Source organism: Chiloscyllium plagiosum, unplaced genomic scaffold (assembly GCF_037043375.1).
Source record: "Chiloscyllium plagiosum isolate Xiang-an unplaced genomic scaffold, Cpla_swu_hap1 HiC_scaffold_46, whole genome shotgun sequence".
In the NCBI taxonomy this organism is placed as follows: domain Eukaryota; kingdom Metazoa; phylum Chordata; class Chondrichthyes; order Orectolobiformes; family Hemiscylliidae; genus Chiloscyllium; species Chiloscyllium plagiosum.
In genome coordinates, this window is record NW_028270184.1 from 13,618,996 (window position 1) to 13,637,597 (window position 18,602).

Genomic DNA, 18,602 nt, shown 5'->3' on the forward strand with positions numbered 1-18,602 from the left:
CTATTAAATAAGTTATTCTAAATTCTGTTTTCATTTGTTCGTGTTTCATCTGTAATTTTAAATAAATTCTGTTTTGCTTAAAGCCGAGTGGTTTGACCAGCTGCGTCACTCCTGGAATATCCACCTCACATCTGCCCAAATAATAATAGAAAAGTTAGGGTTTGGGTTACCTTCTGAAAACATTTCAAAGTGGGGGATCTAGCCTGGTCCATAAGATTAGGCAAAAGTGAGGACTGCAGTTGCTGGAAACCAGAGTTTAGATTAGAGTGGTGCTAGAAAAGCACAGCAGGTCAGGCAGCATTCGAGGAACAGGAAAATGGCCGTTTCGGGATTAGCCATGACTGTGGCAACTGGTCCCAACCATTCTTGCTAACCAGCACATTACTGTTTTGTTGGAACAGATGGATGGTGTGCATCCAAACGCCCTGCCATTTTCCAAAAAGAAAACGTTTGAGCGTTCCAGTTTCAAACCATGTTCGTATGGAGGCCTACTGTTTGAAACTGAAAAATGGAAAAATTGACCCTTTCAAAGGAAGAATACACATCGACAAAAAGCCCACGTTCAGCTTCTAATGTCCATACTACATATTTCAATATGAAATATGGGAGAGCATTTGATTAGACGTCGAGCGAAAATAATTCTATCCTGAAGCTTAAACACCGGATCGTTTGAACCAATCTATGTCAAAGCTCCCATTCAATATTCTATGCTCATTTCCCCAAACATAATCTCATAAAAGCGTAATCTATATTGTTCCATTTTTCACCCCATCCACTTTACATCTGCTACAAATGAGGATTGTTAAGTGACTACAAGTTCTGCCCCATGCCCACTTTGACTGAATGGAGAGTGATGAAAGTAGAATTTAATGTTTCAAACATTGAGGATCTTCTGAAGAAGAGTCCTAACAGAGTGACACATTGGCTGTTTCTCTCTCCACGGTTGATGTCAGAGCTGCTGAGTTTCTCATGCATTGCCTCACCTTGGACTGATGTAGGTTCAGGTCAGCAGTTTGGAATGGAAAAACATTACATTGCTATTTTATCTGAAGATATTAAAATAAGATGATTCCTGTCGCTTACCCTCCAATTCACGCACCCTGGTCACCCTCCATCAAGGTGAAAATTTTATTTTGTCGACCCACATCTCTATAATTTTAAACATCTCAGTCATATCTCCTCTCAGTCTCCTCTGGTCCATTTCCAGAATAATCTCACTGCTCTTAAAATCCATGGCTTGGATAATGAAGGTAAGTATCTGGTATGCCTTCTTCACCAGTTCATATCATTGTCTCACGGTGATAAGTGACTGGTATCCCCAGTCAACATGTTCCAGCCCATTGACTCACTCACAGACGCATGCAAGCAAGTCATCCATCTGGGCTTGCTCACAGGCTGGATTCATATCCCCGTGTGACTAGACTCTCAGACACTCTGACACCATAATGCTAGGCTGCATTCCGGATCTTTCTCCACAGTCAGAGACTTCTTTCTATCTCTACCTTCCTCAAGAGGCCTTTAGACTGCTGAGATTGAACCTCTTATAGGAATCAAAAAGGCACTCTCAATTGCCAGCGATCCAGGTATACTCATCAGTGAACGATCTGGCACATGACAATGAAGGGATATTTGAACATGTGCTTCAACTGTTCTCTGAATTTAATCTGCGTCGCTACATAAATGCAGGTGTTCGTGCAGCAGCTCAAGAGCTGAAGCATGAACCCCAATTCTCGTGCAGAGCGATCGAGCCATAAGGTCCGATACCCCACATGCCACATGCGTCGCCATATACTATACAGCAAGAACACTACCCACAGCAGAATGAAATTCACTGAAATAACAAAGAGTAAAATGATGGATTTCCGCCGACTCGCCATCTCAGGATCTCTTGTAATCGCCCGACTGTTGTGAGCCAAGAGTCTCCATCGGGCTCTGCTGGTCACTATAATATGTTTCACAGTGACAATATTGAGAAGCAAAATGATAACAAATGGGACGGCAGCAGTTAGAATGTGATGGACAAACTCAATTGTTCCCCAGATCCAAGAATACTGAACATCCTCTGTTAACACGCAAAACCATGGTACATTCATCAGCCAATACTTGCCTGTATACATGAAGTACCAGGTGATGTTCTTTGAACAGCTCAGCACAATGACTGTTCCGAGAACTATAACTGCAGTTTTCTCCACACAATATGTACATTTCAACTTCTGACAACAAATAGCCACAAATCTGTCAAAGGTGAAACCAACGGTGAACCAGACAGAGCAGTCTGTAGCTGCATACAGTAGGACAGCATGGATATTACACACACGGATGGACTTCACAAATGAAAAATATTCTGAAAAAACAATTGGAATGTGCCTCAAAATTAAGTTGAGTATAATGACCAGTAGATCCGATGCTGACATGGCTACCAAGTAGTGAGTAATACATTTTGAGAGACCACATTTTCCCCGTGACAGGATCACCATCGTCATTATGTTTGCTGCAAGGAAAATAGATAAGGGTGGATTGTAAAGCTGGACCTGTCACCGTAACACTGCATTCAATAATGTTGAATTAAATGTGAGAGAGATTAGATCATTAAAAATCTACTCGAATTGTGACTGCAACATTGATCATAACCTTCCATGACCTGGTTTAAATATAGTTAGTTATCCATAAGTGAAAAGGTGGCACCTTCTCAATTCTACATGTATTGGAATATAATGAGATTTGGATTGAAATGGGAAGAACACAGCTTTAAAGCCAAAGACTGTGTACAGAAGTGCTGCTCTATATAAAAAAAATGAAATGTTACTAAAACTCTTTGAAAGTTTTATTTCCAGTGATTTCCTTGAAAGAGAGATAAGAAGAGATAAGTGTGTGAGAGTGACATTCATCCAGCAACAGTTGTGCGTTGTTTTGTGAAATTGTGACCAATTGTTGAAGCCAGAAGTCATCAGCCCGAAGTCCATTCTCTGACTGATGAACCACTTGACAGTTTACAATAGTGGGAGAGAGAGAGAGATAGACAGAAAGAGAGAGAGAGAAAGGAAGAGAGAGATGAGAGATGAGAGAGGGAGGGAGGGGTTGAGAGAGAGAGATGAGAGAGGAAGGGGGGGAGCGAGAGAGAGAGAGAGAGAGAGAGAAGCTTGCAGAGTGCTGAATGCACAGTTTCTCTTGATCTTTCTTGGCAGTCAAGTAAATGAAGCACGCAGCAAAATGATTCTTTTCTCCCCATCAGTTTCTGTCAGTTTTTCTCTTGAAACAGTAAGTATGATATTATACTGAGCATCACAATTGCCCTGTGATTTCTGTGATGGAGCCCACTCAGGAGATTGGTGAACAGAAAATACTCTGAAGCAAAACTAACATGTCATTAAAACATCTGGACTGGTGCCATTGAAGCATGTTTCCCTCCTGTTTTCCTTTAAGTCTAACTTTAAGTCTACTACCTGAAACACATAACACCAGTGTTTCGTTTTCGTTTGATTCTGCCCATGTGTTTGTGCAGAAGTTTTACAAGACAGTTGGTGTTTCAGGTAGTAGACTTAAAGTTGGTCGTAGTTCTGTTTTGCCTGTGACCAGTGTTCATTCATTTTCTGAATGTCATAGCTCTTGTTAAGTTGATAAACGGGTCAATAATTTCTGTTGACCTGATTCCATCAGAGAGGTTAACTGTGGATTTTGGGTATCCAGCAGATAACGATGTGAAAAGAGCAAATAGAAGTGGAAATTGATACTTAAATCAATCACAAAGACTTGCGCTTTATTAGATTTGTGATAATATTTAATTTTTGAGGTCCCAGTGCTTTTTCCGGCCAATGTTGAAAAGAGGGGAACACAGAGAATAAGGAGAAATGGAGTTGAATGACAGCAGAATAGGTTTGATACCAGCAGAGAGACTGAGACAGGCAGTGGGACAAACAGGAGGGCAGGCTCAGGTACAACTGCAGCATTCATTTCAGAACAAACCACTGTCACGCTGCAATTCTGGGGGAACAAACAGCACACACACACAGGAAGTAAGCAGTCCAATGGTAGACAGTGGTATCTGTACTTGTGAATGAAACTCACTGTTCCAGATCTGATTGCTTACGTTTGAGTTCCTAAGCGTTTGTATTCTTCGGACGATTTACAATAGAATGATCTGCTGTTGTTGGTGAGCAACATTGACAGGGGATGAAAAGAATTTAAGATTCCAAAACAGAACTACAAGAGCAACAAGTCTTGTTTATTTGTGCATTTAACATTGCACTTAAATATTTCCTTAGCATGGAATTTGCTTGAAGTAATGCATTTTGAGGGGATGAGTGAAGAGAGTCAGACCAGTTAAGGGAACCTGTACACAATATTGTAGGTACAATATCACAGAGGTTTATCAATAGAAATATGTTTTCTGTACTCTGTTGATCCAATCCTGTCATGACAAAGCTGGCAAAACCTTTGGCTTTCTAATGACTTGTTGCACTTCCATGTTAGTTTGCAAGAGACTTATAAAGAAGGACATTGAGGTCCCTTTGACACCGATCACTCCCAATCTCTCGCTGTTTATGAATTAAACTGTTTCTCTGTTCTCCCTCCCAAAGTGGACAACCTCATATTCTCCAGATTGCATTCCACTTGTCATGATAACACACGAACTGTTAGACATAATCACTGTTCCACATCACCCAAAACTACGAGGATCCTCTGCATGTTTTCACCAACATAAAATAACACATAGGTCATTCACATACTTAATATGACATTCACAAAATTAGAAATAGTGTATTTCCTGCTATAGTTAATGGGTCAACAGGTCCTTGTTTAATCACACTCCCTTTTTTAAAAGTGGTTGTGACACATTTGCAACCCTCTAATTCAGCACAAGTCATGCACAGGAGAAGCTCTGCAATGGGGAATTCTGCTGCATAGGCAGTGTCACAAAGCTGGTCCCCTTTTCTTTCTGAAAGCTGTTCTTTTCCTCAAGGATCCTGTGTCCTTGATCTTTTTCAGAGGGGTCAAAAATTCTCCCAGTTCCGATTAGACGAGCTCGGTACAGAGGTGAAAAGGGTATTGAGAGGCCTTTTTGTTTATATGTAAACAGACGATTCTTCAGGCCAAAGTGGTCATGTTTTAGAAGTGACCTGTACAATGGAAGGGGAGTGGTCAGCTCTCTTAGCTGAGCAGTTCAGTCCAGAACTCATTGTGAGTTCAGCAGTGGACTATGTAAACAGGCTCTCTCTCTCTCTCCTTCTGTCTTTTTAACTTCAACCTGTAAACATTAGTTGCACTTTTCTCACTGGTCTTTAAGTAGGTTTGCATATTGGGATTGTTGTGTATATTCGGAACAGCATTATTAAGTCTCGTTTGGATAAACTGAGTTCTGCAGGGGTTCCTTATTCTATTCTTTGTGTTTCATTGTGTAATTTTGTGAATACATTTTTGTCTGCTTTAAAACCTGGTAGTCAACCTTGCTAACTTACTCAGGGTAATTTTCACTGCACACTTACTGGAACAAATTACAAAGTTATGGTCTGGGGGTCCTCCTGCTTAAGAATGTTTTGAGTGGTCTGGCCTAGGCCCTAACAATGGAATCAAACAAAAACAAAACACTGGTGTTATGAATGGAGGAAACAGGAGGGAAACATGGTTCAATGGCACCAGTCCAGATGTTTTAATGACATGTTACTTTTCCTTCCCAGGATTTTCTGTTCTCTGATCTCCTGAGTGGACGCCATTGCTGAAATCACAGGGTGGCCCAGTGCTTAGCACTGCTGCCTCACAGCGCCAAAGACCTGGGTTCAATTCCCACCTCAGGCGACTGTGGAGTTTGCACATTCTCCCCGTGTCTGTGTGGGTTTGCTCCGGCTTCCTCCCACAGTCCAAAAATGTGCTGGTCAGGTGAATTGGCCATGCTAAATTGCCCGTAGGTGAGTAGCTTAAGGTGGATTGGCCAGGAAAAATAGAGGGTTATAGGCAAAGCATTGGGTCAAATGGCTTGTTTCCACACTGTAAGTAATCTAATTGCAATGCTCATTATAATATCATACTTACTGTTTAAAGAGAGAAACTGATGGGGAGAAAACAATTGTTTTTCTGCGGCTTCATTTATTTCAAGAGAAACTGTGCCTTCAACACTCTGCAAGCTTCTCTCTCTCTCTCTCTCCCTCTCTCCCTCTCTCTCTCTCTCTCTCCTTCTATTGTAAACTGTCAACTGGTTCACCAGTCAGAGAATGGACATCAGGCTGATGACTTCCGGCTTCAACAATTGATCACAATTTCACAAAATAATGCACAACTGTTCCTGGATGAATGTCACTCTCACACACTTCAGGACCAACGCTTCTTATCTCTCCTTCAAGGAAATCGCCGAAAATAAAACTTTCAATGAGTTTTAGTAACGTGACATTTTTTTTAAGAGCACCAATTCCATACACAGTCATTGGCCTTAAAGCTGTTGTATTCCTGTTTCAGTCCGGATCACATCACTATCCAACACATTTAGAATTATAGATAATTAACTGTTAACCCTTGCAAGTTTATTTACACCCGAAACCCCACTCCATGTCCTTTTAGCTTTATTTGCAAATCTCCTGTTTAAGAACTGATTGAAAGGCTTGTGCAAATCTAATCAGCACCAGATTCACTGGGTCTCCTTATCTGTCATCTTAGGAACATACTCAAGCAATCTCGAACGTGTTTGTCAAACATGGTCTCGCCTTCATAATTTGATGTTGATTGTGGCCCAATCAGATCAGTGTTTTCTCAGTGTCCCGTTATCACATCACCATCTACAAGAAATTCTATCATTTCTCTTCATACTGACGTCAACCAACTGGGTCAATAGTTCTTTGTTTTACCCCTCTCCCTTTTTTGTAAATAGCTGTGATACATTTGCAACCCTCTAATCCTAATGGACCAATTCAGAAGCTGTAAAATGTTGACAGCGGGCCAGCAATGAAGTATTATTCACCACAATTACTTCTTTCAACTCCCTGGGACGCATTATAATTCATGTTAGTAAATCTGTCAATTTTCAGCTCCAATTATTTCTCCAGTGTTACTGTGTCGTTATTGGTTTTTGAGTTCCTCATTCACATCAGTTCCTCACAGAAGATAGAACATAGAACAATACAGCACAGAACAGGCCCTTCGGCCCACGATGTTGTGCCGAACATTTGCCCTAGCTTAAGCACCCATCCATGTACCTATCCAATTGCCGCTTAAAGGTCACCATTGATTCTGACTCTGCCACTCCCACAGGCAGCGCATTCCATGCCCCCACCACTCTCTGGGTAACAAACCTACACCTGACATCCCCCCTATACCTTCCACCCTTCACCTTAAATTTATGTCCCCTTGTAACACTCTGTTGTACCCGGGGAAAAAGTCTCTGACTGTCCACTCTATCTATTCCCCTGATCGTCTTATAAACCTCTATCAAGTCACCCCTCATCCTTCGCCGTTCCAATGAGAAAAGGCCTAGCACTCTCAACCTACCCTCGTTCGACCTATTCTCCATTCCAGGCAACATCCTGGTAAATCTCCTCTGCACCCTCTCCAAAGCTTCCACATCTTTCCTAAAGTGAGGCGACCAGCACTGCACACAGTACTCCAAATGTGGTCTCAATAACTACTGGGAGACTTACTGTATTTTCCAACGTGAAGAACAATTTGCATATCTCATCTGCCATTTTTATCTTTTGAATTATAAATTATATCTTGGGTACCTATCTTCTATCACTGGAATGATGGATGCAAGAAATTTGCTGTTGATTAAGATGGAGCAGGTATAGGTTGGCATGGGCTGTATTTTATTCGAATTTGGAGCAGGGACATTTCCCAAAATTTAAACCATGAACTACAGATCATCTCAGGCAAGATACAGTTGAATAGACATGCTGTGCGGGGGAGGGATAGTATGTCGGTTGGAGGAGCTAATGGTTAGTATGTGGGGTCAGAAATCAGTTCAGGTCCAAAACAGTCAGCAAGAATGTGAAATGTCTCATGCAAATGTTAGACATGAAGGTGAAAGGTTTTTGGGTGGATGGACAGTGTACAATGCTTGTCTCGGGCGTTGAAGCTAATGTACTCCATCAGATAAGCATCAAAAACACATGAAATGAAACGTTATTTTTGGATCTAATGGTTGGACACAGCAGGAACACCAACAGCAACAGAAAAGGAGAGTGTGTGGTAAGAGCAGGAATAGGATTCCACATGGTTTCAAAATGTCAGAGGGTGAGTAGTGATACCTACCAGGGACCCCAATAACAGCGAGGATGGGATAGTAAACAAATTGAATGATGCGAAGAATCCAATAGATCTGATCCGCCAATGTGATCCACGTTTGATCTGCCGAAAGACGGTCAAGCCAAAGAGATAGAATCCTGTCCTCTGTTGTAGTATTGAAATCTGTCGCTTTTAGATTCCAACCCATTCTCTTTCTCATTCCTGTCTGTGTGGTTCCCAGTTATTAGCTCACTGATGAATCGTTCCAATCTATTAGTCTCGGATTTCAGTTTCTCCGCTCACTCTCTACGGAACCAAGATGCTCTTTACGTGCCAGGAGCGCTGCTTCCCCTGAAGGTGTTGATAAAGATGCTGAAAGGAGGGCCTTTTGTTGGAAATAACTGAATTCTCCAGTGACACAATTAACGCTGCTGTGGATTGACTTTAATTGCAGTCACTGAACAAACAAGTCTATTAACCCCTTTGAAACAGACACTTTTTTGAACAGAATTGTGCAAAAGTTTTATTCAGTCCTGATAGGGTACACCAGAAATATTGATGGAAGGACAAAAGGATATGACCCTAAAGTATTAATACCTACAGGATATGGGAGTGGACCAATGAAAAAAGTCATAACCTGTTTGAAGGAAGTATTGGCAGTGAGAATGATCGACCTGAGAACTACTGACTGTAAAGTTAAACTGGGTCTGTCGGACATTTGGACAAGCCAGGGAAAGAAACAAATTATCCATTGCTTTGAAAGCTGAACAGGTTTTTACCTGGTTATGGACGTGGGTTTCTTAAAAACTGTGCCACACCAAGCTCACTCAGTGATTTAATGTAACATGGGGAATGTAACATGTATTGAAGAGAGATATTAAAAATTGCAGAACATCACGCTGCATCATAGAACTCCTACAGCAGGGAAAGAGGCCATTCAGCCCATCAAGTCTGCACCGACCCTCCAAAGACATAGAACATAGAGTGCAGAATACAGTGCAGAACAGGCCTTCGGCCCTCGATGTTGCGCCGACCTGTGAACTATTCTCAGCTCATCCCCCTACACTATCCCATCATCATCCATGTGCTTATCTAAGGATTGTTTAAATCTCCCTAATGTGGCTGAGTTAACTACATTAGCAGGGAGGGCATTCCACGCCCTTACCACTCCCTGAGTAAAGAACCCGCCTCTAACATTTGCCTTAAATCTATTACCCCTCAACTTGCAGTTATGCCCTCTCGTACAAGCTGATGTCATCATCCTAGGAAAAAGACTCTCACTGTCTACCCTTTCTAATCCTCTGATCATCTTGTATGTCTTTATCAAAACCCCCTTAGCCTTCTTCTTTCCAATGAGAACAGACCCAAGTCTCTCAGCCTTTCCTCATAAGACCTTCCCTCCAGACCAGGCAACATCCTCGTAAATCTGTGCCCCTTTCCATCCCATCTGGGCCTGTTTCCCTACCCTATCCCCCTAACCACACCTAGCCTGTGGATCTCTGGACACTGCGGGGCAATTTAGCATGTCCAATCCACCGAAACTATATGTCTGGTTAAATGGTCGCCCGGTTGTCATGGAGACCTTGGATTTCAGTTTCTCCGTTCGCTCTCTATATCAGTGTTTGCAGAACCAGTCTTTAACAAGATTCGTTCTAGACTCCAACCTTTAAGTTTGTGCAAGACCTTAGCTAGACTGAGAACATACACTGGGGAAACAATCCATATTAAGGGCAAGACTTCAGTTCCTGTCTCCTACGAGAAGCAGTTCCCACTGACTGTAGCAAAAGCCTCGGGCCTAAGCTTTATGGTTCGGAATCAGTTCGGAAAGATTCACCTCGATTGGCTCAACATTTTCCAATGAGAAAATAGCTAGCCTGAGTGAAATCCTAAATAAATACCTGGAGGTTATCCAACAAGGCCTGGTGACTATCAAAAGAGCCAAAGCCACCTTACGTATTGACCAGGAAGCAATTCTGTGATCCTTAAGGGCAAAGGTGGAGGCAGAATCAGGAGGCGGGAAAGGGAAGGAATTATCAAGCTCGTGTAGTTTGCAGAACGGGCAGCACCAGTTGTACCGATGGTGAAGCCTGGTGGGTCAGTTTGCCTTTAAGCAAATGGTCAACCACTTCTTATAGCTGGATAAATACCCAATCCCTCACACAGAGGATATGGACACAAAACTGTCGAGGGGTGGGGCAGCGGACCTGCACAAAGCTGGAGATGGACCTGCAGGATGAGGTGTCCCAGAAGAACGCCACAAATGAATACACGTAACGGTTTCTACCAATATACGAGGCTGCCATTTGGGGTATGACCAGCCTGTGCCCCTTTTCCAGTGGACGATAGAGAACATTTTACAAGGTCGACTCCAGGTTGCTATTCATCTGATCATGTGCTCATAATGTTTCTCCCAGGTGGATGCATGCCTTAGAAGGGAAGAAAACATGTATATTCCAGGCACCCCAAGTGATCAAGTTGGGCTACAAAGTTGACAAGATTGGGTTATTCCCATTGGAAGATAAAGTGAGGGTGAGCAAAAGTATCCCAGCTCCCATGTCTGCACCTGAGCTTACGTCTTTCCTTGAGCTGGTGAATTATTACGGAAAATTCATAAGTCACTCGGTCTCCGCACTGGAACCCTTGCACTTGCTATTGAGAAAGGTTCATTCTTGGAAAAGGCCACATCACCAAGAAGCAGCCTTTAAACAAGTGAAAAAAGCACCATCGTCATCCAAGATGTTGGCCGTTCTGATCCTGAGCGTGAGGTGGTGCTGACAGGCGCTCCCTCCACTAACAGTATCATGTAGCGTTGGCTGACCGGTGGCTCAAAGGAGGGGAATACCCATAGCTTCGGCTTCCCGGATGTTGGTAGTTGCCAAACGCAAATATGCCCAGAGAGAAGGAGGAATTGGCAGTCGTCCTTGGCATGAGAAAGTTCCATCGATAACTTTATGGACATAAATTTATAATAATAATGGATGACAAACACCTGGTAGAGCTACAAAAAGAAGGCTAAAGTCTTTACACCCCTAGCTTCTGCTTGAATTCAGCAGTGGCCATGACAAGCAGGATTGAAACCTTTCTCAAGCCAGCGAGACCCGATCACCGTAGAAAATGCCACATTACTGTTGGAAGTAAGAGTGATTCTCATGAGTAAAGGTCGCCATCAGATACTGGTTGAACTCTCCCAGGGTCATCCAGTGGCTTTCTGAATTGGAAATGTTGGCAAGACGTTGTGTCTGGTGACCGGGATTGGGTGCTGAAATAGCTGTGTCGATGGACCGGTGCCCAAAGCACCAAGACAGAGTGAAATTACCACCAGCAGCGTCCCCCACATTTGTGGGAATGGCCGGGTAAACCCTGGATTTGGCCACACGTGGACTACACCGGTCTTTTCATGGAGTCAATGTGCTTGGTCACTCTGGATACCCATTCAAAATGGCGGGACATGCATAGAGTTCATTTGGCAAACTCAGGGATGATGATTAAAATGCTGTGAGTGTGATGAGGCTGTTCCTTTAATAAAGTTGTGCTCTCATTGGGTTTGTTTTCAGAGAAGTTATGAAAGCAGCAATTCTGAAAGTCTAGATTTGAAGGATTTAAGGGCCAGTTTAAGGGCTAACAGATACTGCCTCAGAAAAAGGGCTTTCAAGTTTTAAAACATCAAGCTTCACATCAAAATTATTCAAGGAAGTTGTGAACAGCTTAGGAATCAAACAATTCAAATCTACTGTGTACCAACCAGAGTCACAGGGAGGTCTGGAAAGGTGACATCAGACATTCCAGACCATGTGAAGATTTATGGTCAAGACTATCCAGGTGATTGGGATAAGGGAATTTCATTTGTGCTTTTTGTGATCAGAGATGCACCAAATGAATCGACCAAATTCGGTCCGTTTGAATTCGTTTTTGAGCAGGAAGTGAGAGGACTGCTAAAATTGATTAAGGACATATCGGTAAGTCAGAATTCATATACCACATGGTCTCAGTATGTGTCAAGGTTTAGGGAACGATTAAATAGAGCAGAGCAGTTGGCTAGAGAGAAAAGTATCACAGCATACAATGAAACAGGAAGCAAACAAGAAATCAAAAAACTCGCAATTTTGCTTTTGAGGATAAAGTGTTTGTGTTACTTCCAGTGATAGGTGAACCTTTAAAAGCAAGGTTTAGTGGACCGTATCAAGTCAAAAGGAAATTGAGTGAGGTGAACTATCTGACAAAAAAGAAATCTCACAGAGTGTGGCATGCGAATATGCTCAAAAGGTACTTTGACAGGGAAGGAAAGCCAAAGGAGACTGTGTTATCGGTCACAACACAGAAGGAAGAACCAAGCAGAGAGGATTCTGAATTGGACATTCCTCAAATTAAATTGGACAATGAAGAAGTTCTAAAAAAATTTGGGCAAATTATTGAGTTACCTTCCAGAGATAAATTGAAATGATCTGAAAGAGTTATCTCTATCACATGGGGAGATATGTGGAAGTAATCTGGGAAGTACTAACTTAATTATGCATGATGTAGATATAGGAAATGCTGTTCCAATTAAGCAACATCCTTTCAGGCGCAACCCTCTCAAGTTGACACGGGTTCAAAACGTGATTGAACTCATAGCTGAGGCCCTGACAGATATCTTTGTAGCACCCTTAAAGACAGGAGAGTTGCTGGGGAACTGGAAGGTTGCTCATGTTGTCCCCCTGTATAAGAAGGGTAGTAGGGATATTCCAGATAAGTACAGACCAGTGAGCCTGACATTCGTGGTGGGAAAGTTGCTGAAGAAGGTACTGAGGGATAAAATCTATTTATATTTGGAAAAGAATGGGCTTATCAGCGAAAGGCACCATGGTTTTCTGCGGGGAAGATAATGCCTTACCAACTTAATAGTAAGGCATTGAAGAAGTGACCAAGTTGATAGATGAAGGAAGGGCTGTAGATGTCACATACATGGACTTTAGTAAGGCGTTTAATAAGGTTCCCCATGGTAAACTAATGGAGAAAGTGAAGTCACGTATTGTGCAGGGTGTTCTAGCTAGGTGGATAAAGAACTGGTTGAGCAACAGGAGATAGAGAGTAGTAGTTGAAGGGAGTTTCTCAAAATGGAGACCTGTGACCAGTGGTGTTCCACAGGGATCAGTGCTGGGGCCATTGTTGTTTGTAATGTACATAAATGATCTGGAAGAGGGCACTGTTGGTATGATCAACAAGTTTGCAGATGACATGAAGATTGGTGGAGTAGCAGAAAGCATAGGGGACTTCAAAGAATACAGGAGAATATAGATCGACTGGAGAATTGGGCGGAGAAGTGGCAGATGGAGTTCAATCCAGGCAAATGTGAGGTGATGCATTTTGGGAAGTCTAATTCTAGACCCAATTATACAGTCAACGGAAGAGCCTTGGGAAAAGTTGATGAGCAGAGAGATCTGGGAGTTCAGGTCCATTGTACCCTGAAGGTTGCTGCACAGGTGGATAGAGTGGTCACAAAGGCATATGGTATGCTTGCCTTCATTGGGTGGGGTATTGAGTATAAGTTATGTTAAAATTGTACGAGACATTTGTTTGGCTGCATTTAGAATACTGTGTACAGTTCTGGTCGCCACATTACCAAAAGGATGTGGATGCTTTGGAGAGGGTGCAGAGAAGGTTTACGAGGATGTTGCCTGGTATGGAAGGTGCTAGCCATGAAGAGAGGTTGAGTGGGTTAGGATTGTTTTCATGAGAAAAAACAGAGATTGAGGGGGGGACCTGATTGAGGTCTACAAAATCATGAAGGATATAGACAGGGAAGAAAGAGATAAGCTTTTTCCCAGGGTGAGGGATTCAATAACGCGAGGTCACGCGCTCAAGGTGAGAGGTGAAAAGTTTAAGAGGGATACACGCGGCAAGTACATTACATATAGGTGGTAGGTGCCTGGAACGTGTTGCCAGCAGAGGTGGTAGAGACAGGTACGGTAGATTCATTTAAGATGCGTCTGGACAGATGCATGAGTAGGTGGGGAGTAGAGGGATGCAGATGCTTAGGAATTGGCTGACAGGTTTAGACAGTGGATTTGGATCAGCTCAGGCTTGGAGGGCCGTAAATTTTCTTTGTTCTTTGTTTGTTATTTGCATGCTCCAAGATGACATAATCAAACTGAGTTACAGTGACTGGTGCTCACCCATAGTAATGGTGCCAAAACTAGATAGTACCCAACAGTTATGTGTGAAGTATCGCAAAGTCAATGCAGTTACAAAGACTGATGCATATCTGATTCCATGTTTGGAAGACTGTGTTGAAAAGGTGGGACAAGCAGCTTAATGTCTAAGTTGGACTTGCTCAGAATGAAACACTTTTGGCTTCCATCCCGCCAAATGGACAGTATCAGTTTAAAGTCATGCCATTCGGTCTGAAAAGTGGCCCAGCTACATTTCAGAGACAAACCAATAAGGTGACTTGGGGATTGCCCAATTGTATCATATACACCGATGACCTGGTAGTTTTTAGTCACACATGGAAGGAATATTTGCAACAGTTATCAGACCGGTTTGATCGACTTCGGGAGGCGGGCTTGTTGAGAAACCGAGCTCAGAGTGAATTTGCCAAAACCCAAGTCACCTTCCAGGGCCACGTTATTGGACATGAACAAACGGCTCCACAGAATGCAAAAAACAAAGGGAATTGGGGAGCTTCCCATACCATCAACAAAAAGAACAGTACTATGATTCCTGGGATTGAACATTCATGGATTTTATCGAACATTCATACCAAATTTTGGCAGGCTAGTTGCTCCACTCACTGAATTGCTAAAGAAAGGTAAGAAGTTTCAGTGAACAGCAGACTGTCTGAAGGCATTTGACAGCCTGAAAGCTGTGTTACCCACTGCCCCAGTGTTAACCACATCTAATTACACAAAACCATTCAGATTGGCTATTGATGCAAGTGATGTGGGTGTCGGTGCTGTGCTCTTACAGGAAGACAACAAGAAGTTAGGAAGACCTATCGGGCATTTCACTTGGAAACTGAACATTCATAGGCAGAAATATTTGACTGTATAGAAGGAGACTTTGAGCATTACAACATTTCAATGTATCTGAGACAGTAATGTACCAGTAATGTATTCTCCTGCTCCTTGGATGCTGCCTGACCTGCTGCGCTTTTCCGGCAACACGTTTTCAGCAGTAATGTATCTGAGACAATCTGAGACACTGGTCATGACCGAATGAAGTTTATGGAGAAATTTAAGGACAAAAACTCCAGACTGTTTCAATGAGGCTTGTTGTTGCGTGCACTCAATGTGAAAACTGTGCATGGGGCAGGATGAGAAAATCGGACTGCTGACGCGTTTTTTTAGATTAGATTAGATTACATTACAGTGTGGAAACAGGCCCTTCGGCCCAACAAGTCCACACCGACCCGCCGAAGCGAAACCCACCCATACCCCTACATTTACCCCTTACCTAACACTACGGGCAATTTAGCAAGGCCAATTCACCTGACCTGCACATCTTTGGACTGTGGGAGGAAACCGGAGCACCCGGAGGAAACCCACGCAGACACGGGGAGAACGTGCAAACTCCACACAGTCAGTCGCCTGAAGCGGGAAATGAACCCGGGTCTCAGGCGCTGTGAGGCAGCAGTGCTAACCACTGTGCCACCGTGCCGCCCACCATGCCGCGTTGTCGAGACTTGAATAAGAAAGGAAGGCTTTCGGTGGCAGGAGTAAAATGGACTGAAACGAAATGTAGTAGAGCGCGTTGCATGGTCATCGTCAATGTAACGTATACGTGTGTCTTCGAGTGCTAACAGGTTAAGATTAAAGGGTTTTAAAATGAAGCCATCTTTGGATATTGATGGGTCTTTTTTTTAAAGGGGGGAGGTACGGCGATGCTGTTCCTTTAATGTGGTTATGATGTCCTTGGCTTTTCTTTTCTGAGAGGTCATAAAAGCAGTGATTCTGAAAAGACTAGGTTTAAAGGGTTTGAGGGCCGGTTTGATAATAGCTAACAAGTACTGCTTCAGGCAAAAGGCTTTCGAGTCGCACAGTGAGCTCTCCCAGCTCAGCTTTACTCCGGTTTGGTTTGGTTTTGGATTTTTAGCACTCTGGCTGTTCACTGAAAGCGGTGCGTTTTGATGCAAGGAACAGCTGCGTGGAAGAAGGTGTTCCTTGCTGAATCTCTCTGCCATCTCTCTCTCTCTCTCTCTCTCGCTCCTGGAAGACCCTGTGTTTGATTCCACCTTTTGTGTGGATTGTTGCAAATAGTTGGAATAGCATTATTATGTTGGGGATAATCTGTTGGGTTTTAGGATAGATTAAGTTGTTCTGTGTTCTGTTCTCATTTGTTTGTAATCTAGCAAATAAATCCTTTCTTTTTCTTAAAGCTAAGTGGTTGGGACAGCTGCATCACTCCTGGAATATCTACTCTACACCTGCTTAAAACAACTACCAAAGTTAGGGTCTGGGCTAACCTCTTGAAATGTTTTGAGGGGGTCTGGCTTGGTCTATGACATGAGCATCGTTCACGCTACACGGACTTGCGGAAGTATTGGTCGCGGACAATGTGTCATCATTTACCAGCAGGGATTTCAAGTATTTCCTACAGTCGAATGGCATTCGGCATGTTTGGACAGCTCCATACCATCCACTGTCCAATGGTCTGGTGCAAAGATAGGCAGAGGGACGGGTAGCATTGAGGAGGCAGGGAGGCCGCAGAAGGATTTGGACAGGTTCGGAGAGTGGGCAAAGAAGTGGCAGATGGAGTACAACGTGGGAAAGTGTGAGGTCATGCACTTTGGTCGGAAGAATAGAGGTATGGACTGTTTTCTAAATGGGGAGAAAATTCAGAAGTCTGAGGTGCAAAGAGACTTGGGGGTTCTAGTCCAGGATTCTCCCAAGGCAAACTTGCAAGTTGAGTCAGTAGTTAGGAAGGCAAATGCAATGATGGTATTTATTTTGAGAGGACTTGAATATAAAAGCAAGGATATATTTCTGAGGCTCTATAAGGCTCTGGTCAGACCACATTTGGAGTATTGTGCACAGTTTTGGGCCGCATATCTCAGGAAGGATGTACTGGAACCTGGAGCGTGTTCAGAGGAGGTTCACGAGAATGGTTCCAGGAATGAAAAGCTTCACATATGAGGAATGTTTGAGGACTCTGTGTCTATAGTCGATGGAGTTTAGAAGGATTAGGGGGGGATCTAATTGAAACATACAGAATACTGAATAGCCTGGACAGAGTGGATGTTGAGAAGATGTTTCCATTGGTAGGAGAGACTAGGACCCGAGGACATTGACTTAGAGTAAAGGGAAGGCCTTTCAGAACGGAGATAAGAAGAAACCTCCTCAGCCTGAGAGCGGTGAATCCATGGAATTCACTGCCACGGAAGGCTGTGGAGGCCAAGTCACTGAGGATATTGAAGACTGAGATAGATAGGTTCTTGATTATCAAGGGGGTCAAGGGTTATGGGGAGAAAGCGGGAGAATGGGGTTGAGAAACTTATTAGCCCTGATTGAATGGCAGAGTAGGCTTGATGGGCTGAATGGCCTAATTTCTGCTCCTATGGTCTTATATTAGTTCTTCCCAGCTTATTCTCACATATCTCTTCATGTGAGTATAATAATTCTTTCAGGTCATTTTGATTTCCTTCTGCAAGGTAACCCAGTAATCCATCCCATTTGGGAACTTCCTCATTGTCCATTTTAATTTGAGAAATGTCCAATTTAGAATCAATTAAACATCACATAACACCAGAGTCATAGGATCTTGCCCTACTCGCTACCTGATGAAATAGCAGCGCTCTGAAAGCTTGTACAGGTAGACTAATCCTTGATCCGAAATTCTGAAATCCAAAGAGCTCTGAAGTCTGAAGCTTCCTTTGTGAAGTTTTTTTTCTCCACAACAAGGCAGTTTGGCATGCAAACAGTTAACCCGACTCCACACCCACTTGACCCACGTCACTCAGACATGACTTGGTGGCATGGCCCCGCGCTGGCAGGCACCAGTTTTGTCTCAGTGCTCATAGTAGTCACACCTGTGCTGCTCAGTCAGTTTATTTTATTTCACTGTGAAAATGTCATTTATTCCAAAATCCGAAAAAAATCCAAAATCCGAAAACCAGCTGGCCTCAAGGGTTTTGGATAAAGGATTGTCTACCTGTACTTCCAACTAAACCTGTTGGACTCTAACCTGGTGTTGTGTGATTTTAAACTTTGCCCATCCCAGTCCAACATTGGCACCTCCACATCATGACATTTCAGAATCATCTGAGCTGGCTTCTTCACTCTGAATTGTTATCAGTAACACAGTCTCCTTTTGCTTTCCTTCCCTCAAACAAAAACGTTTGAGCATATTCACACGACACACTCTGTGAGATTTCTTTCTATCTGGCAATCTTATTTTTTTTCCAAAGTTCCAAAACACTGCAA

General features: G+C 43.0%; 2 protein-coding genes across 2 annotated transcripts in view; both read right to left on the bottom strand.

The window, feature by feature from the left end:
- The window catches only part of LOC122543914 (uncharacterized), an 83,705-nt gene that overhangs the window by 34,360 nt on the left and 30,743 nt on the right, over positions 1-18,602 (bottom strand). The gene's annotated exons all lie outside the window — the stretch shown is intronic.
- On the bottom strand, positions 1,593-8,425 carry LOC148136215 (putative G protein-coupled receptor 139). Its single transcript, XM_087983604.1, has 2 exons — positions 8,233-8,425; positions 1,593-2,491 (listed from the first exon to the last, which is right to left on the bottom strand). The coding sequence occupies exons 1-2, from the start codon at positions 8,423-8,425 to the stop codon at positions 1,593-1,595; spliced, it is 1,092 nt and encodes a 363-aa protein (XP_087839730.1).